General features: G+C 45.2%; 2 protein-coding genes across 5 annotated transcripts in view; one reads left to right on the top strand and one right to left on the bottom strand.

Moving 5' to 3' along the window:
• LOC128404806 (beta-1,3-galactosyltransferase 2-like) overlaps nucleotides 1-15505 on the top strand; it is a 45861-nt gene extending 30356 nt beyond the window's left edge. Inside the window, exons 1-2 of one of the 3 annotated variants that reach the window (XM_053370748.1) lie at nucleotides 10137-10740; nucleotides 13643-15505. In XM_053370748.1, coding sequence (XP_053226723.1) covers nucleotides 13721-14821 — 1101 coding nt within the window. In that variant the 5' untranslated portion in view covers nucleotides 10137-10740; nucleotides 13643-13720 and the 3' untranslated portion in view covers nucleotides 14822-15505. Of the gene's footprint in view, nucleotides 1-10136; nucleotides 10741-10868; nucleotides 11078-13642 lie in introns of those variants that run through there. The other 2 variants (XM_053370749.1, XM_053370750.1) reach the window with 2 other exon arrangements.
• The window catches only part of LOC128404807 (beta-1,3-galactosyltransferase 2-like), a 25740-nt gene continuing 3226 nt past the window's right edge, over nucleotides 554-23067 (bottom strand). The window contains exons 1-2 of one of the 2 annotated variants that reach the window (XM_053370751.1): nucleotides 4179-4251; nucleotides 554-2008 (exon numbers count right to left, since the gene is read on the bottom strand). In XM_053370751.1, coding sequence (XP_053226726.1) covers nucleotides 830-1930 — 1101 coding nt within the window. In that variant the 5' untranslated portion in view covers nucleotides 1931-2008; nucleotides 4179-4251 and the 3' untranslated portion in view covers nucleotides 554-829. Of the gene's footprint in view, nucleotides 2009-4178; nucleotides 4252-23067 lie in introns of those variants that run through there. The other variant, XM_053370752.1, reaches the window with a different exon arrangement.

Genomic DNA, 23067 nt, shown 5'->3' with positions numbered 1-23067 from the left:
GTGTGTGTGTGTGTGTGTGTGTGTGTGTGTTTATATATATGAAAAAGCAACAGAAGATGGCAAATAAGTCTTTTGCACAACTGGCAACAACCTAAAGAGGCATATCCTATGTGGAGTATGGCTTCCTACTGTGGAGGAAACTTCTAATGATCTGCTTTAAATTATTCTGAAGATGACCAGCCTGCATTTCAATATGTTGGAGCAGGTGAACTCTGCATTGCCCTAGTGTAGGGTTTGCGGACACAAAAATTGTTGAGCTTTTTTTGGTTGCCATATTTCAAGAGGTAAACATGCAGAACATGTATATATATATTAAAACCCAAAATCCCGAACAATTGCTTTAAAATGTATAATTCCCCCTGGATGGGCATGTAGGACCCCAAAAAGAGGATATTTCTGGGAAATCTTGGATATATGGCAACCCTATGCCTAGTGCCACACCTGCATGGCCGAAGGGTTGCTCTCTTCCAGTAGGTGAGGTGGTGGCTGTGATGATCTCAAAACCCTGAGGTTGTCAATTTGGCGCATTAGTAGCACAATGGTCAGTTATGGGCAGCTGCAGAGATTCTACGGGGAGGAGAGCCGTATGAATGGCAACGAACCACATGGCACGATGAGCATGTTATGTGGGGCCAGCTCGCTTCTGAGGGCATAAATACCGATTTTGACAAGCACAGAATCTCCCTTCATCTCTGAGCCATCCTTCACTTTCCTCATTGCAATTTGTTGGCATGGATTTGTCCATTGTACAGGAACATGCCCGCATGTTGCCAGTCCTCTGTGCCAACTTCTCCACAAGAGGCTGTGTGTCTGTTCACCTCCCTCCCTTTTAACTCTTGCAAGTCTGGTTCTGGTCCTGAAAGCCGGGCCAAATCTGCAGCAGCTCCTCCGGCCCGTAGTGATGCACCACCACCACCTTGGAGAACTTGCACTTCTCATACTTGACTTTGTACACGCTGAAGAGACCCCCGGGGCTGTTTGTCACACTGATGCCCAGCTCATACAGGCAGATTCCCATGAAGACATCTTCATTGTTAATGACCCTGATGGTCTTTGCTACCTGATAGATCTTCTTGGCCAGATCCCCAGAGAACACATACCCTGGGCCTGCGCAGAAGGGCGGGTAGGTCTCATTGGGGTACACCTCCCGTGGCACATACCACTTGTAGGCCTTGTCACGCACTGGCTTTGAATTCCTGTAGATGTGACCTGTCATGTAGTTCTTCTTGGGTGGCAGGTGAGGCTGCAGCAGGTGGGACACCATGTAGTTCACATTGAGAAAGATGTCACTGTCTGCCTTCACCACGTAGGTGGCATTGGGGCAGAACTTGCTTATCCACTCCATGCCCATCAGAGTCTTCAGGGTAAGGTTGTTGTAGGTATCCAGGAAGTCCTGCTGAATAATGTCTTTGTGGATGGAACTCTCCTCTTCCAAAAGGGCCTGGAGCAAGTATCCAAATTTTGGGTGGACACCCGTCAGAAAGAGACGAAGAATGGAAACCCCAGACACCAAACTCTCATTGCCCCATGTCTGCCGGATGGCCTGCCTTGTGGCAAAATCCTGGGGCTCAGTTATCACCAGCAGGATCAAGAAAGGGCTCCTCTCCCAGCATTTCTTTGGCTCGTTGAGAAGGAACTTATAATCAGTGGAATAGACAACCTCCAAGGGATGCCGCTTGGCCACTGGTTGTGGTGGTGAAAGAAGACCAGAGGGCTTGGTCTCCTTTGTCCTCTCCAGTGCAGATTCCCATTCAAATACCATGGCACTTTTACGATCACCTGCGAAATTTGGGCTGCCCTTGAGCTTGATGTCGGGCGGTGAGGAAATCATCACAAGAGACTCCCATTTGTTCTTCGGAACAATTAGGAAAAGTAAAATAGAGCAGAAGAGGACCACAGTGGGCAAATTCTGCAGCTTGGTCATGAGCATCTTCCTGGCACCTTCACCTGCAGACTATGTGGGTGGGGGAGAGATCCTGGCCAGCTCTGTCCCGTTTCCAAAGGCAACCTGCAAAAGAGAAGCCCAGTGAAAGGGAGATGAATTCTGTTCTGTTGTGTGTGTGTGTGTGCGCGCGCACACACACACACACACACAAGGGGAGCTTTGGGGATCAGGCTGGGCGCACATAGAATCAGTCTGCCAACTGTCGACACACTCAAGACCTGCTAATAACACCTGCCTTCTTGCCCTTGCAATCTGTTTCTGGAAGGAAAATATGCACTCTCGGGGATTGGCATTATTCACTCAACCCATCTATTTACAGATCCATTGGAATCCAAATAAAGTGTTATATGAGTTTGTGGGTGCCAGACTCCTGAACTACTGGATCCAGTAAGTGTTAAAGGAAAACAAAGGGAAGGGGCTCTGTCTGGGACACCAAATGGATAGGCCCCCTCCCCCAGCCTCCCCCAGCTAGAAAGACAAAGTTAAAGTTTTGGGGGACTCTGGTGTGAACTAGAGGAAAAGCTGCAGGCTGGAAAGGCACAGAGGCAGAGCATGATGTTTGATTTCTGCTTGGATCCACAAGCTGTGGCTACGGGAGAAACAATAACTTATTGAGGTGATTATGCTCCGGCCCTCTCCATCATAGGCTCAGGTTGTATATATGTATGTGTCAATTAACCAAATAAAGACCACACAGTCTCCACTGTGCCTCACTTCCAAAAGGAAACACAAACTCTGGGTAAAGGGCCCAGCTGGGTGTGTGCCAGGGTGTCTGGTAAGCTGAAAAGCTTGCACTGATGGAACAATTGCCATTGTGCTACATGGAATTCCTCCCTGTATTTCCAAATTAGGCCAAATTACTATTACTATTACTATTACTATTACTATTCCTGTACAATTGTTATCCTGACATACACCTTCTTGGTGGGAAAAGGACCATTCTTAATTTTACTCGCACTGGCAAAGCCTGAAAGTGTATTAACATAGTGGTTCTACCATCCTTGTGCTGGTGGAGCCCCTATGTTGGTGGCTCAAAGGGGTGGAGGGGGAGACATGGTGGAGTTGGCACAAAGCTCAGTCATGGAGTTACATTTGCTCAGAGCTTTCTCCTTCCCCCTGCCTTGTTGGCATAAAGCTGCAAAAGGTCGGGTACCCATTAGAACATTCACTTTAAAATCAATGGGCTGCTCTCCTCTCCATCTCAGGACAGGAGTCCAAATAGTAATAGTTCAATCAAAACACCACCCCTTTCCCTTTTCTTTTTGGTTAATATCCACCCTGAGGAGAAGAATTCTGATGAACTTAGAAGCTTGCTCATTACTTTCAATCCATCTTAATAAAGGAGCTTTGCTGCTGTCTCTCTTTGGGTTTTATCCCATGGGCCGCCATGGACCAATAGGTGTGTCTGTATTGCTTTCAGATTCACAGTGATTAATATGTTCCCTTCTCTAGTTCTGTTATTCATGTTACTGTATTTGTTTAAAAGGTTGGGTTTTTTGCAGCTCAATAAACTGGAGACTCTCCTCTTGGTTCAAGAACTTGTTAACCCTATTGTTAAATATAGTTTTTGATAAACTACTTATAGGTCTTAATTAATTGTGAGGGTTTTGCTGAGATTCTTTGCTGCCCTTGCCCTTCTCCAGACTTCATTCTTGGCTCCAGTACTGATTGAGCTGACTTGCCTGTTCTGCTTCTGCACCAGAAGAAGCAACAGCTTTCTGGTGAATATGGAGAAATGGTCCAGGCACACCTGCGCTTTCTTTCGGGCAGTTCGGACGGTTTTTCTTTCTTGCAATTTTGCCAAAAAGCTCAAAAAAAAACTTCCCCTCAACAAAAACTCAACAACTTTTCCCTCCCCCCAAAATTCAACAACTGTCCCCCCGCCCCCAAAGCCACTTCAGCAACTTTTGTGTCCTGATTTTCACTGTTTGAAATATGGCAACCTTAGACTAGGTCTCCTCCAGAGACAGTATAAAAACACAAGGGGCAGCCATATGAGAGACAGAGTGCTCAGCCCCCAGCTCACTCACCTGCATACATGTCCTTGTCACCTTTGGTGACCAAGCAAATGGTTTAATAAATACAAGCCTGCTCTATGAAACACCTTTGCCATCATCTATTTCAAGGAAATCTCATTCAGTGCTCCAGGTATTTGTTCTCTCCCTCCTTGAGGGACCTCTTAGTGGTGCCTTTCTACCCCTCTCCCATTCTCTTCTCTCAGGTGAGCACTTACCTGCCTGAGGTGCTGTTCACTCAAGGTCACCAGCTGCCTTTGACAGAATACTCCAGCTGCATGTCAGCTGCAATTTACCTTTCCCCAGGGAGGGTGTGGCACAAGAGGAAGGGACAACGCCTACGTCATCCAGCTAAAACAGAAGGGAGGGAGGGAGCAGGGACTCTGCTTCCAGGAGAGTCTTTTTTCCAGGACCATTGAAGCACCTGGAAGGACTCACCACCTGCATGCCAATCCCATGCTGAATCTCACACACACACCAGAAAAGAAGAACATGCCCCTCAGAACCCAAAGCCAAGCACAAGAACAAGATGAAAGGGATACATTTATTTTATATAAATACTAAAAATCAATTAAGCACAACTTTCTGGAACAAAGAGCTGCCCAGCTTTTAAATATTGAGGATGAGAGTCTGTATCAAGTGGAGAAACTGGAGCATCACCTGAGTTTCTCAAACTCTCCAAGTGGCCCTATGTTCCAGGGACATCCCTGATTTAGAAAAGCCATACTGGTTTCTGATTTCATCCCAGAATGTCCTGCTTTTCCTTAGGATGTCCCTATTTTCATTGTAGAAATGTTGGAGGGGATGGAGTTATCTGACCACGGAGCCATCTGAAGGCATTTCTGTATAGGGAAGCTTTTTTGTGGGGTATAAATAGTAAAATAATCGTTATGGAATGGGACGTCCCTATTTTCATCAGAGAAATGTTGGAGGGTATGGTTTCTGCCAGTTTTCAACCTCTAGTCACCCCCACAAGTGTTAGGGCACACTTTCTCTGTGGCTTGGCTGAAAGAATAAAGAGACTAATGTGAGATGAAGTAAGATGTGATTCATTTAAACATATACCGTATTTTCCGCTCTATAAGACGCACCACACCACAAGACACACCTAGTTTTTGGAGGAGGAAAACAAGAAAAAAAATATTCCGAATCTCAGAAGCCAGAACAGCAAGAGGGATCGCTGCACAGTGAAAGCAGCAATCCCTCTTGCTGTTCTGGCTTCTGGGATAGCTGCGCAGCCTGTATTCGCTCCATAAGATGCACACACATTTCCCCTTACTTTTTAGGAGGGAAAAAGTGAGTCTTATAGAGCAAAAAATACGGTAATTCTCCCGGACCTGAACACATTCGTTTACCAATGTGAGGTTTATTATGCATACACCACATTCAAGGCAATAAAAATATAATAAAACAATTGTTGCTTTCTGTACTTGCCCTAATTGGCAGGCTATATTTGTCCACAGAATACCATTAATGCAAAAGGAAGCAATTCCGAGTCCTGCCTCATAATGGGGTGAGAGTTCCATAGTTTGAAGTGAATACGTACTTTCTTTTATCTGTCCTAAATCTTCCAACATTCAGCTTCACTGAAAGTCCACAAGTTCAAGTGTTATTAGAGAGGGAGAAAAGGCTTTCTGAATCTGCTTTCTCTATGCTATGCATAATTTTTATAAACTGCTGGAAGGAGCAGGTCTACAGCTTGAGGGCACTTCTGAATTGGACCCTGTCACTGAGGAGCAATCACAATTGGTAAAACTTGGAATAAAAAGGAAGAAACCTTGCAAGAACTGACATCTTCACTGTGGTGAAGCATCCAAGGCATGAGAGATTTAGATTCCCCCTAGTTGCCAATCAGTTTTTGCTTCATTAGTCTAATTGTCCCCAAACTTCAGGCATCATTTCCTCTGGGTTAGACAATAGAAGCACAATTTCATGTGGGAACAAAGTGATCGTGTGGACTTTAACCTTGTACATCAACACTCCTAAACCTTACATTGTGTTTTATTGATGCTGTGCGGTGGAATGAGCAAATAATAGTGGATAAACAACAAAACAATAGCCGGGCGATGTTCCTCCAGCATCATGAGGATCCTCTTCAGTAGGGCTGGTGAGTCTCAGCCTAACCCCCTAGGCCAGATGGACAGGGCCTTGCAGGGAGCGACCTTCACGTCTCACAGCCGGGCGATGTTATTCTGGCCTCATGAAGGCAGCCCTGTTTAGGAAAGTTTTTAATGACAGATGTTTTAATATATTTTTAACCTTCTGTTGGAAGCCGCTCAGAGTGGCTGGGGAAACCCAGCCAGATGGGCGGGGTAGAAATAAATTATTACTATTGCCCTTCTCCAGACTTCAGTCTTGGCTCCAGTACAGATTGAGCTGACTTGCCTTTTCTGCTTCTCCACCAGTAGAAGCAACAGCTTTCTGCTGAATATGGAGAAATGGTCCAGGCACACCTGCGCTTGTTTTGGGTGGTTCCACGTCTTTTTTCTTTCTTGCAATTTTGCCAAAAAGCTCAACAAGCAACTTCCCCTCAACAAAAATTCAGCAGCTGCCCCCGCCCCCAAAAATTCAACAACTGCCGCCCCCCAAAGCCACTTCAGCAACTTTTGTGTCCTGATTTTCACTGTTTGAAATATGGCAACCTTAGACTAGGTCTCCTCCAGAGACAGTATAAAAACACAAGGGGCTGCCATATGAGAGACAGAGTGCTCAGCCCCCAGCTCACTCACCTGCATACATCTGCTTGTCACCTTTGGTGACCAAGCAAATGGTTAAATAAATACATGCCTGCTCTGCTTTGCCATCATCAATTTCAAAGGAAATCTCATTCAGTGCTCCAGGTATTTGTTCTCTCCCTCCTTGAGGGCCTTTCTACCCCTCTCCCATTCTCTTCTCTGAGGTGCTTTTTGTGGCATCTCAGGTGAGCACTTACCTGCCCGAGGTGCTGTTCACTCAAGGTTGCCACCTGCCTTTGTCAGCTGCAATTTACCTTTCCCTGGGAGGGTGTGGCACAAGGGGAAGAGACAACGCCTACGTCATCCAGCTAACACAGAGGGGAGGGAGCAGGGACTCTGCTTCCAGGAGTCTTTTTTCCAGGACCATTGAAGCACCTGGAAGGACTCACCACCTGCATGCCAATCCCATGCTGAATCTCACACACACACCAGAAAAGAAGAACATGCCCCTCAGAACCCAAAGCCAAGCTCAAGAACAAGATGAAAGGGATACATTTATTTTATATAAACGTATTTTATATAAATGATTATTTTATACAAAATATATACATGTGCCAATGGGTGTTATCATAATGCATACCCTCCATCATTTCTCCAAATAGGGAGAAGGTCGGCAGTTCGAATCCCCGCGATGGGGTGAGCTCCTGTTGCTTGGTCCCAGCTCCTGCCAACCTAGCAGTTCGAAAGCACGTCAAAGTGCAAGTAGATAAATAGGTACCGCTCCGGAGGGAAGGTAAACGGCGTTTCCATGCTCTGCTCTGGTTTCCCAGAAGCAGCTTCGTCATGCTGGCCACATGACCTGGAAGCTGTGCGCCGGCTCCCTCGGCCAATAAAGTGAGATGAGCGTTGCAACCCCAGAGTCGGCCATGACTGGACCTAATGGTCAGGGGTCCCTTTACCTTTAAACATTAAAAAACCTCCCACTTCCAGGTCTCTGCAACATGGCAGGCAGACCACAAATCTGATAGCTATGTCAGATTCAGCTTTGTGGAGTGAAGGAGAAGAGTGCGAGGGTGATACGCCTACCCCCAAAACCCCAAGAGGAGCATTGGGGTGTCCCGGGATCCTGCGGCTCACTGATGGTGCTGCAGCAAAAGGAACGGAGTGGGGGGTGGGGGGAGCCAAAGGTTCCTGAAGCTACCAACATGAGTTTGACCAAGCTGCGGGAGGCAGTGGAAGACAGGAGTGCCTGGCGTGCTCTGGTCCATGGGGTCACGAAGAGTCGGAGACGACTAAACAACAAATTACTTCATAAGAGGTTTGTTGTGAACCAAATCCCTCCCCCCTCATTTAGGGCTTATTCTGGCTTGAAATGCATTGGGGCTCATCCGTCACACACCCCAGGCCTATTTTGCACACCTTTCTCAATTATTTTTTGAATCCGTACTTGTCTGCAAAACACTGCAGCATTCTTAGAGACCTTTGGAGGGTATTCCTCTAAGTGCTCTGGCACCTCAGAGGTCACTTGGTAAAAATGGGTTGGATGAGGGTTCAGCTGGAACCAACCCTACCTTGAAGCACACTAAAAATCAATTAACCACCACTTTCCGGAACAAAGAGCTGAAGGTTTTTTGTGGGGTATAAATAGTAAAATTATGTTGGAGGGTATGGTTTCTGCCAGTTTTCAACCTCTAGTCACCCCCACAAGTGTTAGGGTACACTTTCTCTGTGGCTTGGCTGAAAGAATAGACACTAATGTGATATGAAGTAAGATGTGATTAATTTAAACATATAATTCTTCCAGACCAGAACACATTGGTTTACCAATGTGAGGTTTATTATGCAGACACCACATCCAAGACAATAAAAATATAAAACATTTGTTCTTGCTTCCTGAATATATAATAGTAGATAAACAATAAAACAATAGCCGGGCGATGTTCCTCCGGCCTCATGAGGAGCCTCTTCAGTGGGGCTGGGTGAGTCTGGGCCCTGCCCCCTAGGCCAAGTGTAGTATCCAAACAAACCCCTGTCATGCAGAAGAGAACGTCAACAATATTTAGGCAACACGATGACCACATGCATACTTCATAGACAATCTTTATAGAATTCCTTCAAACAATAACAACTTTAAAATGGAATCTCAGTCTCAAAGTCTCTGAAAATCTTATTTCGAATGAATATACGTGAGTGAAAATATCAAACGCTGTGGAGCAGTGCTCATGTAATAATGTAGTCACTGTGACTAACAATATTTTTTGAGAAACATCTAAAGCCAACTCCAGGTGATGCTAATAACAATGAGTTTGAGTTTAAAGGTACAGTGCAAAGTAACAATACAAATACAAGGAGATTGAGATTAAAGAACCAGTACAAAGAAAATACAAATAATCAAATGAAACAATTAAGAAACAACTCAAGAGTTAAGAGTTAAGAGACATTATATTATGTGTGCGTCTTATGGAGCGAATGCAGGCTGTGCAGCTATCCCAGAAGCTGTGCTGGTCCCATGGGCTAACCAAATGGCGAGGTCCGAGTCCAGTCCGATGTTGAAGGTGCAGTATGGAGGCAGTCCGTCAAAGCTGATGCTGGGTCCAAGGCAGGGAGTCAGGTGAGGTCAGGAGCTCCGGCAGAGAGGCAGGACAGGGTGCAGTCAGCAACAGGCTACTAACAACGTTGCTTCCGCAACTTGGGACTGGGGCCAGCTGGCTTTTATCTGTCCCAATGCACAGGGTGGCCCCAGTCCACAGGTGACTCGCCTCTCCTGGCCTGGAGGTGAGCACTCCTCCTGCGGGAACTTAGTTCCCTCCGCCTCTCTGCCCTGAGCCTCAGCAGCTCAGGAGAGGCTGGAGGGTTACTGGACCCAGAGGCAACCTCAGCTTCCCCTAACAGGGCTGAGAGTGGAGCACCTGCAGGCAATGGGTCCTCCATCACCTCAGGAGCCAGAGCAGACTCAGCTGGTACCTGCACCTGAGGATCCAGCACAGGTGAGGACCCTTCAGGCTCAAGCCCCAGCCCCGGCTCAGCTGGTTCTGGAGGCGGGGAATCCTGTGCAGGCTGGGATTCCTCAGGTTCAGCATCCGAATCCCAGGCCATCACAGAAGCCAGAACAGCAAGGACTTTGTAGGACTTTGATTTTAGAACAGTGCTTGTTTTATTTGGCCATACTTGGCCACGTTCGTTGGTGCAGAGAGGGGGCAAAGGCTAAAAAATGTAGGCATCCAAGACAAACTGAAGTGAGTTGATGGAGGGCATTTTCCTAAAGGGGGAAAGAGGTGAGAAGAGCAGTCTAGCTTCTGACGCCATAGCAACACCTAGTGCCAAAATCAGGCATTTTGAGTACCTTGACACTTTTGCCTTTTCTTTTACTGAAAAAAGGGAAGGGGTAATGCTGACTAGAGCTGGTGCAAATGCAAGCTAAGAGATTTAGTTAAAGTTAAACCAAAAAAAAGCTGCTTTTTGGCAGTATGCCCTTCAAAATGGCTGAAAATATAATAAATATAGTTTCGATTTTAAAAAATACATTGCACACAGCTCAACAGCAATATTCCATTGTGTTTACAGCAATATTTCATCGTGTGAGAAGCTTCGTGCAACATCTTCAGCAGCAAATAATGATGCTAAACAGGGAAGCCAGAAAATGTTTCCATCTTCCTCTGTTTAGGTTGCTGAGTTGCAGCACTTCAAACAGAAGTGCAGTGACAGATATGCTCATGGATGTCCACATGGGTATTTCAAGGAGAAGCTATGCCACAGCCATCTTTGGGACGTTGCAGGAACAAGTGAGGCAGGCACCTTCTCTGGGATAGAGACAACAGAAGGCATTTGCCTGGCAATCCTGGCTGATGGTTCCTATCAGGTCTAGAAAAGGAACGTGCGTTGCGCTGTGGTCTAAACCACTGAGCCTCTTGGGCTTGCCAGTCAGAAGGTTGGCAGTTTGAATGCACATGAAGGGGTGAGCTCCTGTTGCTCTGTTTTACTGAAGAGGCTCCTCATGAGGCCAGAGGAACATCGCCCGGTTGTGAGGCATGAAGGCTGCTCCCCACAAGGCCCTTTCCACCTGGCCTAGGGGGTGAGGCCCACACTCACCAGCCCTACTGAAGAGGTGAATTATTATTATTAATTAATTTATTATTATTATATCTACCCTGCCTATCTGGTTGGGTTTCCCCAGCCACTCTGAGTGGCTTCCAACAGAAGGTTAAACATCAGTCATTAAAAACTTCCCTAAACAGGGCTGCCTTCATGATGCCGGAGGAATATCGCCCGGCCTTAAGTATGAAGGCCACTCCCTGCAAGGCCCTGTCCACCTGGCCTAGGGGGTGAGGCCCAGACTCACCCAGCCCCACTGAAGAGGCTCCTCATGAGGCCGGAGCAACATTGCCCAGCTGTGAGGCGTGAGGGCCTCTCCCTGCAAGGCCCTCACCAGCCCTACTGAAGAGGTGAACTATTATTATTATTACTATTATTATTATTAATTTAAACCCCGCCCACCTGGCTGGGTTTCCCCAGCCACTCTAAGCGGCTTCCAACATAAGGTTAGAAATACATTAAAACATCTGTCATTAAAAACTTCCCTAAAGAGGGCTGCCTTCATGAGGCCGGAGGAAAATCACCTGGCTGTGAGGCATGAAGGCCGCTCCCTGCAAGGCCCTTTCCACCTGGTCTAGGGTGTGAGGCCCACCAGCCATACTGAAGAGGTGAATTATTATTATTATTATTATATGGACACAGTGATCCATGCGGTGGTCACCTCCAGGCTTGACTACTGTAATTCACTCTACACGGGTCTGCCCTTGAAGCTGTCCCAGAAACTCCAGCGGGTGCAGAATGCTGCAGCGAGGCTCCTCACGGGGTCTCTGCCATGGGAGCATATTCACCCAGTGCTTTTCAAGCTGCACTGGCTCCCGGTGGAGTACAGGGTCAGATTTAAGGTGCTGCTTTTGACCTTTAAAGCCCTTCACGGCCTAGGACCCTCGTACCTACAGGACCGCCTCTCCTGGTATGCCCCACGGAGGACATTAAGGTCCATAAATAGCAACACCCTAGTGGTCCCGGGCCCTAAGGAATTTAGATTAGCCTCAACCAGAGCCAGGGCCTTTTCAACTCTGGCTCCGGCCTGGTGGAACGCTCTGCCTCATGAGACCAGGGCCCTGCAGGGTCTGATTTCTTTCCGCAGGGCCTGTAAGACAGAGTTGTTCCACCTTTGGCTCAGAATCAGTTTGATTCCCTCCCCCTCTTTCTTTTTCCCTTCTCCTCCCATGAAGAGATTGCTCCCTAATTGTTTTAATGTTGTATCTTAATCTTTTAAATTGTATTTTAATCAACTTGTTTTTATTATTGGTTGTTAGCCGCCCTGAGCCCGGTCTTGGCTGGGGAGGGCGGGGTATAAATAAATTGTTGTTGTTGTTGTTGTTGTTGTTCTTCTTCTTCTTCTTCTTCTTCTTTTTATTATTTATTATATCTACCCCGCCCATCTGGTTGGGTTTTTCCAGCCACTCTGAGTGGCTTCCAACAGAAGGTTAAAAATACATTGAAACATCAGTCATTAAAAACTTCCCTAAACAGGGCTGCATCATGAGGCCGGAGGAACATCGCCTGGCTGTTGTTTTATTGATTTATTGATTTAATATGCTGTAAACCACTTTGATATTTTTATTAAAAATATAAAGCGGTATAGAAATTAAATAAATAAATAAGGGTATCCACTATTATTTGCTCTTTCCGTCGAACCCTTAACAGCACCAAAAAAACACAATGTAAAGTATTGGAGTGTTGATATACAAGGTTAAAGTCCAGATGATCACTTTGTTCTCACATGAAATTGTGCTTTTATTGTCTAACCCAGAGGAAATGATGCCTGAAGTTTGGGGAGAATTAGACTACTGAAGCAAAATCTGATTTGCAACTTTGCTAGCTTCAACGTTTCCCTTTGATAACTAAAGCATTTGGGAACATGTAAGGCAGTGAGAGATTTTACTTTCTTGGGCTCCATGATCACTGCAGATATGTAATCACCTGATAGAATTAATTAGGCCTAGGATTAAATTGGAATTAAATATATAAATAAGAAAATGTATGAAAAGTTAGGGAATATGATTATGACTGTGATATGGTTTATGAAATAATGATATTGGAAACTGCTATATATAATTACTAAGAAATTCAGATGGAATAGATTTGAAGAAGTCAAATAATATATTTATGAAGATGGATCTTAATTGATTAAGTTTTAGTCAAGTGATGATTTGTTGTATTGTATGTTTTATATACTTTTTTCCTTGTCTTTTTTTTCTTTTTTCTGTTTCACTCATTTTTTCTTTTTTGTTATGTTCATATATGGAAAATAATAAATATTATTGTGAAAAAAAGAAAAGAAGTTATTGTTTCTCCCGTAGCCATGTAGCCTTATGAGGCTTCCTCACCTTCCTTCAGCCACAGCCAAGCAGAAATCAAACATCATGCTCTGCCTCTGTGCCTTTCCAGCCTGCAGCTTTCCCTCTAGTTCACACCACAGTCCCCCCAAACTTTAACTTTGTCTTTCTAGCTGGGGGAGGCGCCCCACCATTTTGCTGTCTCAGACAGAGCCCCTTCCCTTTCTTTTCCTTTAATGGCTCATCACCCAGGTGATTACCTCATCAGGAAGCTGGTCTGGCTTATAGTTTAACATTTACTGGATCCAGGAATTCAGGAGTCTGACACCCACAAACTCATCTAACACTTTATTCGGTTTCCAATGGATCTGTAAATAGATGGGTTGAGTGAATAATGCCAATCCCCGAGAGTGCATATTTTCCTTCCAGAAACAGATAGCAAGGGCAAGAAGGCAGGTGTTATGAGCAGGGTTTGAGTGTGTTGGCAGTTGGCAGACTGATTCTATGTGCGCCCAGCCTGATCCCCAAAGCTCCCCTTGTGTGCACGCACACAAACACACACACACACACACACACAGAGAGAGAGAGAGAGAACAGAATTCATCTCCCTTTCACTGGGCTTCTCTTTTGCAGGTTGCCTTTGGAAACACGATAGAGGTGGCCAGGATCTCTCCCCCACCCACATAGTCTGCAGGTGAAGGTGCCAGGAAGATGCTCATGACCAAGCTGCAGAATTTGCCCACTGTGGTCCTCTTCTGCTCTATTTTACTTTTCCTAATTGTTGCGAAGAACAAATGGGAGTCTTTTGTGATGATTTCCTCGCCGCCCAACATCAAGCTCAAGGGCAGCCCAAATTTCGCAGGCGATCGTAAAAGTGCCATGGTATTTGAATGGGAATCTGCACTGGAGAGGACAAAGGAGACCAAGCCCTCTGGTCTTCTTTCACCACCACAACCAGTGGCCAAGCGGCATCCCTTGGAGGTTGTCTATTCCACTGATTATAAGTTCCTTCTCAACGAGCCAAAGAAATGCTGGGAGAGGAGCCCTTTCTTGATCCTGCTGGTGATAACTGAGCCCCAGGATTTTGCCACAAGGCAGGCCATCCGGCAGACATGGGGCAACGAGAGCTCGGTGCCTGGGGTTACCATTCTTCGTCTCTTTCTGACGGGTGTCCACCAAAAATTTGGATACTTGCTCCAGGCCCTTTTGGAAGAGGAGAGTTCCATCCACAAAGATATTATTCAGCAGGACTTCCTGGATACCTACAACAACCTTACCTTGAAGTCTCTGATGGGCATGGAATGGATAAGCAAGTTCTGCCCCAATGCCACCTACGTGGTGAAGGCAGACAGTGACATCTTTCTCAATGTGAACTACATGGTGTCCCACCTGCTGCAGCCTCACCTGCCACCCAAGAAGAACTACATGACAGGTCACATCTATAGGAATGCAAAGCCTATGCGTGAAAAGGCCTACAAGTGGTATGTGCCACGGGAGGTGTACCCCAATGAGACCTACCCGCCCTACTGCGCAGGCCCAGGGTATGTGTTCTCTGGGGATCTGGCCAAGAAGATCTACCAGGTAGCAAAGACCATCAGGGTCATTAACATGGAAGATGCCTTCATGGGAATCTGCCTGTATGAGCTGGGCATCAGTGTGACAAACAGCTCCTTGGATCTCTTCAACGTGTACAAAGTCAAGTATGAGAAGTGCAAGTTCTCCAAGGTGGTGGTGGTGCATCACTACGGGCCGGAGGAGCTGCTGCAGATTTGGCCCGGCTTTCAGGACCAGAACCAGACTTGCAAGAGTTAAAAGGGAGGGAGGTGAACAGACACACAGCCTCTTGTGGAGAAGTTGGCGCAGAGGACTGGCAACATGCGGGCATGTTCCTGTACAATGGACAAATCCATGCCAACAAATTGCAATGAGGAAAGTGAAGGATGGCTCAGAGATGAAGGGAGATTCTGTGCTTGTCAAAATCGGTATTTATGCCCTCAGAAGCGAGCTGGTCCCACATAACATGCTCATCGTGCCATGTGGTTCGTTGCCATTCATACGGCTCTCCTCCCTGTAGAATCTATGCAGATGCCCATAGCAGCTTGTTTGGTCTGCTCTGAACTGACCACTGTGCTACTAATGTGCCAAATTGACAACCTCAGGGTTTTGAGATCATCACAGCCACCACCTCAACTACCGGAAGAGAGCAACCCTCAGACCATGCAGGTGTGGCATTACGTAGCCATGCGTAGGATTGGCACTACGTAGGATAGCCATACGTCCAGGAATTCCTCTTTTGGCGGTCCTAAATGCCCATCTGGGGGAATTTTACATTTTAAAGCAATTGTTCGGGATTTTGGGTTTTTTAATATATATACATTTTTTGTGTGCAAGCAGTTCTGTATGTTTACCTCTTGAAATATGGAAACCAAAAAAAGCTCAACAATTTTTGTGTCTGCAAACCCTACACTAGGGCAATGCAGAATTCACCTATTCCAACATGTTCACACTGCTCTCCTCCTCATAGAATCTCTGCAGCTTCCCATAGCAGCTTGTTTGGTCTGCTCTGAACTTACCATTGTGCTACTAATGTGCCAAATTGACAACCTCAGAGTTTTGAAATCATCACAGCCACCACCTCAACTACTGGAAGAGAGCAACCCTCGGGCCATGCAGATGTGGCACTACGTAGGGTTACCATATATCCAGGATTTCCCGGAAATATCCTCTTTTTGGGGTCCTACATGCCCATCCAGGGGGAATTTTACATTTTAAAGCAATTGTTCAGGATTTTGGGTATTTAAATATATATAATTTTTTTTGTGTGCAAGCAGTTCTGTATGTTTACCTCTTGAAATATGGCAACTAAAACAATTTTTGTGTCTGCAAACTCTACACTAGGGCAATGCAGAGTTCACCTTTTCCAACATGTTAAAGTGCAGCCTGGTCATCTTTAGAGTAATTTAAAGCAGATCAGTAGAAGTTTCCTTCACAGTAGGAAGCCATACTCCACATAGGACCTGCCTCTTTGGGTTGTTGCCAGTTGTGCAAAAGACTTATTTGTCATCTTCTGTTGCTTTTTCATATATATATATATATGCGCACACACACACACATACACTGTCTGTTTTCAAAGAGCTTCTCCCAAGACACAACGCAGCATTATTTATACATGAATCACCATAAAGACGTTAACCCAGCCATTCCCTGTTTCTTTGAAGGATGAGATAAGGTTGAAAAGGAGGCAAAAGGTAAATCCTCAACCAGGGAAGAGCATTCAGAAAAAGTACCGTATTTTTCGCTCTATAAGACGCACCAGACCATAAGATGCACACATATTTCCCCTTACTTTTTAGGAGGGAAAAAGTGCATCTTATAGAGCAAAAAATGCGGTATTTTCTAGTGCAGTACAGTGGTGCCTCGGGTTAAGTACTTAATTCGTTCCGGAGGTCCATTCTTAACCTGAAACTGTTCTTAATCTGAAGCACCACTTTAGCTAATGGGGCCTCCTGCTGCTGCCGCGCCGCCGGAGCACGATTTCTGTTCTCATCCTGAAGCAAAGTTCTTAACCCGAGGTACTATTTCTGGATTAGTGGAGTCTTTAACCTGAAGCGTATGTACCTGAAGCGTCTGTAACCCGAGGTACCAATGTACATTTCTTATTGCTTTCATTTTATGGATTCATGGTCTTGTTAGATAGCAAAATTCATGGTAAATTGCTGTTTTAGGGGTTGCTTTTAAAAGTCTGGAACGGATTAATCCATTTTGCATTACTTTCTATGGGGAAGCTTGCCTTGGTTTTGGAACACTTTGGTTTTTGAACAGACTTCCGGAACGGATTAAGTTTGAGAACCAAGGTACCACTGTAATTGGGAAGCTTGAATTATTCATAAACAAAAGCAGAAGCTTTCAGTGGCCTCCCCTCACTCTCAGGAGGAAGAAGAGGCAAAAGGCACATGCAAGTCCAAGCTTTGTGCTCATAACTTAAACTGAGGATCCAATCCATGCCAGTGCATACCAGGTCAATCACTGGCCAATACGGTAATGCTAACTGCAGTGCCGGATTTAGGGCAGCATGAGCAGTATCCCTGCACTGAGCTGAGGCGGTGCAAAATCCCCACCACCACCACTATCAAACAAACCTATATTTATAGGTTTTATTTATTTATCTTGACAGTGTTGCTATCTCTCAATACAGTATTGAATGGAGATGGTATTGTCGCACACAGATTTAGACTCCTCTGCAACAAATATATTGGAACAGTCCAATGTCTGTTCTGTCTCATGAGCTCCATTATCCATTGTATATCAAAGGGATAGGCTTACCTCACTCCCCACCCCCAATATTTTATTCAAGTTGGCATCCCCGCCCCCTTGGTCACAATAATATGAGATCCAAGTGTCGCCTCCCCTCTCCTTCCTGCCCTCATACATTAGACTGGTCCTGTTTGTCGGTAGCCCAGCGTTGCCAAGGTGAGAGAACTTTTGTTTGTCCTGTGGAAGACTCTATGGCATCAAGCTGGAATAATAGAGGATAAGTTACTTAGCAACCAAGGAAGCATTAGGGCAATCTGATTTAACTAAGGTGAGATCACCCCACATGCTTGACATGAGTGCTCCTCACCAAAACTGTAATGTTTTAGACCAGTGTTTCCCAAAGTTTTTGGACTACAACTCTCATGAATCCCTGGCCACTGGTCCTGCTAGCTAGGGATGATGGGTGTTGTAGAGGCTTGCTGGTTTAGAGGCGTGTTGTGGGCAATACATAGCCCCATGCCTAGTATCCTCCACAAATTTGTGGGGTCCGATTATCACGCTTGGGGTGGATGTGATTGCAGAATGAAGCGCTGGAAGGGATCTGGAGAAACATTTGTTCCAGGAAAGATGCCACCAAGGGGTTCTGCAACCTCCCATCTACACTGAAGTAAAAAGCCCCCAGTGTTGTAACCTTTTCTCATAGGGAAGTCGCTCCAATTCCTTGCTCATTTGGGTTGTCCGTTTCTGATTCCCTCCCCGCCCCCCAGGTCTGCAGTATGCTTTATACTGAGAGTCCTGTATTGTAGGGGGTTGGACTAGATGACTCTTGGGGTCCCTTCCAACTCTACAGTTCTATGAGGTGAGGCAACCAGTACTGTATGCAGTATTCCAAGTGGTTGTTGCAACAGAAATTTGTATAACAATATTATGATATTCACATTTTAGTTTTCATCCCCTTTCCAAATAATGATCCACAACATTGAATTCTTCTGTTTCACAGTTGCATCTAAGTATTCCAGAATGTCTTTATTTTTTAAAAAAAAACACAAAAATCCCTTCCTGTAAACCGTAAGATTCTATTGTTCAGAGAAAAATAACAGGCCACCCCAATCTCCGAGTCCAGGGATCTTGGCATGCTTTACACAAGGTCTGTGCTCCCTTTTGGACTATTAAGATGAGCTGACAGACATTTTATTCAGCCGTGTAAAAATGTGGGCCAACCTGGTTTTTCTGGACCTGGGCATCCTGGGGAGATGAGCCCTTAAGCCTAGTCATCAACGCATCAGGGAAGTCATCAATTGACAGAGTGGAGTGGGGTTTCTCCAGCTTATGCGTGTTAGTGGGCAGGAAAAGAAAAGGTTGAGGGTTCCAGCTTGGATGATGTAGGCTGATGCAGAATTGTTTCCTTCAAGCTGTTTTCGAAGAGAGACAGAGAGGACTGTTTGGCTGCCGCTGAATCCAGTGCTGCGCCTCTGTAGCAAGCAATCAAGCCCCTCCTGAGATGTGAATGCTGGGAATCCCTCCAATGTAGACTCAAGTTGCATATATACGTTAATAAATAATTCTCAAAAGTACTGATCAAACAGGGCACCCGCAACCCCATAACATCAACCTTCTCCCAAGGCACACATTTGACCCAGATGTGCCGACAGAAAGGAAAAGTACACAACTTTGCTGTAAAATGAAATAACAGAAAATGTAAGTAGAGGCATTTAGAACAAATCAAAACAGATAATATAATATTTTTAGCCCAACCCGGCAGTTTCCAGTTCCTCAGGAATTCTCCAGGCTTCCTCCTTCCTCCTTTGTGCATAGTTCAGCCAGAGCTGCATCTCAAAGGTAGCTTTCAAACACACCAACAGTTATCAGAGAAATTCTTTTTTAAAAAATCACATTAAATAGTAAAAGATCATAAACATGCAAAAAAGCATTGTGCTACAAAATCCATTGCTAAGACCAGCAGGAAAAGTAAAGAGTCTCCGATTAACAGACTCAAACCTCTGCCTTGCTCCCCCAGTGGGCAGCTGCTTGCATGGCCTTCTGTCTTGGGGCCTCCACAGAGCTCCTTGTCTTGGTATCGTCACAAATTTCTCGGTCCAAGTAAATTAATCTTCCTGGACCTCATCTGTTTTGCTTTGGCCTCCCCTCTGGTTGTGGGTCAGAAGCTCTAAACTCGCACCCCAGTCCCGAAACAATCTCTGCAGCCACATCAAGACACAATTCCAAGATCAAATCTGCTTTCTCACTAGCACACCCTCCAACATTTCTCCGTTGAAAATAGAGACATGACGTCCTATTCCATAATAATCATTTTATTATTTATACCCTGCCCATCTGACTGGGTTGACCCAGCCACTCTGGGCAGCTTCCAGCATATATAAAAACATAATAAAACATTTTAAAACTTCCCCATACTGGGCTGCCTTCAAATGTCTTCTAAAGGTTGTACTGTATACAGTGGTACCTCAGGTTAAGTACTTAATTCATTCTGGAAGTCCGTACTTAATCTGAAACTGTTCTTAACCTGAAGCACCACTTTAGCTAATGGAGCCTCCTGCTGCCACTGTGCCGCCGGAGCACGATTTCTGTTCTCATCCTAAAGCAAAGTTCTTAACCCGAGGTACTATTTCTGGGTTAGCAGAGTCTGTAACCTGAAGCATATGTAACCTGAGGTACCACTGTAGTTACTTATCTCCTTGGCTCGGGGGTCGCATAACTCCATACCCTCCAATATTTCTTCGATGAAGATAGGGACGTCCTAAGGAAAAGCATGACATTCCGGGATCAAATCAAAAACCGGGACGGCTTCTGTAAATCTGGGACTGTCCCTGGAAAACAAGGACACTTGGAGGGGCTGCTGGGGGTCCTCTCCATCTTTCTACATCCTGGCCCAGTCCATCCACAGCCCCAAACCACAGATCAGAGTCCTGCCCCCAGTCCCTTTCAGGGGGCACCTTCTTCCAAGTCCATTGGCCCAGACCCCCCTTCTCTCTCTCTCTCTGCTTAATCCCAATTTATCTGAAGCGCTTCATGGGACCCAACCAAGGCAGGTAACCCTCCCACAGACCAATTCAAGGACATTTGAAGTTCATTTTTTATAAATACTGTTATGTACTGAAGTTCTCACCCTGGGCCAGCAGGATCTTGGATGTGGTCGGGTGAAGGCTGGAGGCATCTATAAGATAGCCCAGGAACTCCACCCGACCACATCCAAGATCCACGCTATCTATAGTATCCCCCTGCTGGCCCAGGGTGAGAACTTCAGTACATAACAAATACCATATTAGATTAATGTATGGTTAACTACTACAACAATCCCCCCCCCCCTTTTAATATACACAATATCTTCTTGTTGTTGATCTCTTTTGCTTTCGACATGGGTATTATTTCTTGTTTCTTCTTTTTTGTGTGTCTCCTCTTACTCTGTGCACTTGTAATAAAAACAAAAACAGTTTTCCTTCAGTCTATGTCACCCAAGCTGAAACCCCTAAACCTTTTCTTTCCCTGCCAACTAACACACATATTAAGGAGGAGCCTCACCCCTCCCTGTTTCACACAGGCTTAGTCCTATTGATGACTTCCCTGATGAGTTGATCACTGGATTTAATAGCTTACCTCCCAGGAATTGTTGTAAACAAAATCTGCCCTTATGCCCTTATGCGGAGCACAAGAGCCCTTATAGAGTTCTTTATAGGTTCTCCATCAGTAGGAGAAAATAACGGAGGCCAACCAGAGAATATTGAGAAGCAAAGCAGCTAGTAAGCCTGATCTTTATTGAACTGTTGCAACAGGGTGCTCCCCTCACATGCAGGAAAAGAGGAGGACTAAGAATCAAGGTGTGCCTGCCCTTATATAGACATTTTAAATTCCCTGCCCTGGAAATCAAGACCACCCCTCCATACATCATACATACATCACAGAAGGGGTGTAACCCAAGACCACCCCCCACAAACATCATACCTATATCACAGAAAAGGTGGTCTACAACAGAAATTTGAATGCTCTTGTTTTTCCTGTCTGTCAGGTTATCTGATAATGCCTTATCTGATTGCCTTTCCCGGTAGTCTGGCCATTCCTTTGAGATGGTGATTACCCAATTCCTGAGACAATGGGAAGGTTCCCTCACCCCCCCCCCCTCCTTGCAGAGAAAACATTTGGTCAGTTTGGGAGTCAAAATGGTTTCAGGATGTCCTCTTGTGCTGCTCCAGACATGTGATTCACATATCTATGTACGTGCTTCATTGTTACATTTATGAACATTTATTATATATATAAGACCTTAAATTTTTTATTTCAGAATGCTCTGACAATACGTGAGGAATGAGGAAGAACAAGAAGCCTAAATGTTTAAGAAAGGAAATCTTACCGCATGATTAGCTCCAAATACTTTCCAGATCTACTCCAGTATGCTACTGGTGCAGGCATTCAGATATTATCATAAAAGTATCTCTAAGCTTCTTTTTCTAATAGCAAGGATTTACTTAACTCAAAATCCCTTCCCCTTGACATCCACATCATGGGTAGGCAAACTAAGGCCCGGGGGTTGGATCCGGCCTAATCGCCTTCTAAATCCAGCCCACGGACGGTCCGTGAATCAGTATGTTTTTACATGAGTAGAACGTGTCCTTTTATTTCAAATGCATCTCTGGGTTATTTGTGGGGCATAGGAAGTTGTTCTTTTTCTCTTTTTTTCAAAATATAGTCCAGCCCCCCACAAGGTCTGAGGGACTTGGACCGGCCCCTTGCTGAAAAAGTTTGCTGACCCCTGATCCACATCCTCCTAGCTATGGGGGCCAAGATGCTGGTCAATCTCTCCCTCCACAGTAGAAGTGGAACTGGAGGAGTCCAAATACCTGGCTTACATTTTGCTTGCATCAGGCTACCAATCCAATCAACAACACCAAAAAGCTTGCATTTTCACTTGCCAACAGAAAAAGGATATTCAAAAAGGTGGCTCTGATTGTTCTGTAGCAGCAAAATTACATTGGCCTATTTAGAAATTCTTGTAGCTGGTTGCTGTAATTTTTGTATTTATTATTTTCCTTGTTCTCCACCCCCCGCCCCAGATACCTTATTTGAAATCTTGCCTGGAGAACTTAAACACTTGCCACTTGGGTAGTATTTGGGTTTGTCCCAAATAAAAGTTTTGCTGAACTGAGGATTCTGACATTTTTACTGCGTATTTCCCTGTTTAGGGAAGTTCTTAATGTCTGATGTTTTATTGTGTTTTTAATATTCCTTTGAGAGCCGCCCAGAGTGGCTGGGGAAACCCAGTCAGATGGGTGGAGTATAAATAATAAATTATTATTATATAATGTTATTATTATTTTATAATCGTTTCTTTTATGATTTTGTTGGCATGGATGGCCCTTGCTAGGGCCTAAAACATGATGCTTCAATTAAGAGGATCAACAACAATGTTTTAATTCTATCAGTGTTGGATTGTCTTTTAATGATTGTGCTTCTCCCCCCACCCCATGTTTTCAGCTGTCCTTATTTTTATCTGTAAGCTTTTGTTGGCGTCTCTCGGTGCTGCACAGGCTGGGGCAACCTTTCCCAGGCCAATTTGGGCAGTGTGGCATCTTCCAAGGATGGGGAGACCTTCCAGAAGGCAACTCCAGGCAGTGCAGCAGAACAGAGAGAGATTGTGCAGTTAAATGAGGACCTGAAGCTTGAGATACAGAGAGATTTGTGCTTGCCTGTGAGACTTGCTTTCTCAAGAACAAACAACCCCAGAGTTCCTTGTGCATAATAGACTGCATGGAGGAACCGTTGGTGAAAGGCTGGTGAAACTGATCCCGGGG

Source organism: Podarcis raffonei, chromosome 17, assembly GCF_027172205.1.
Source record: "Podarcis raffonei isolate rPodRaf1 chromosome 17, rPodRaf1.pri, whole genome shotgun sequence".
NCBI classification, from domain to species: domain Eukaryota; kingdom Metazoa; phylum Chordata; class Lepidosauria; order Squamata; family Lacertidae; genus Podarcis; species Podarcis raffonei.
Note: the sequence above shows the minus strand (reverse complement) of the source record. Positions and strands in the feature narration are given on the sequence as shown.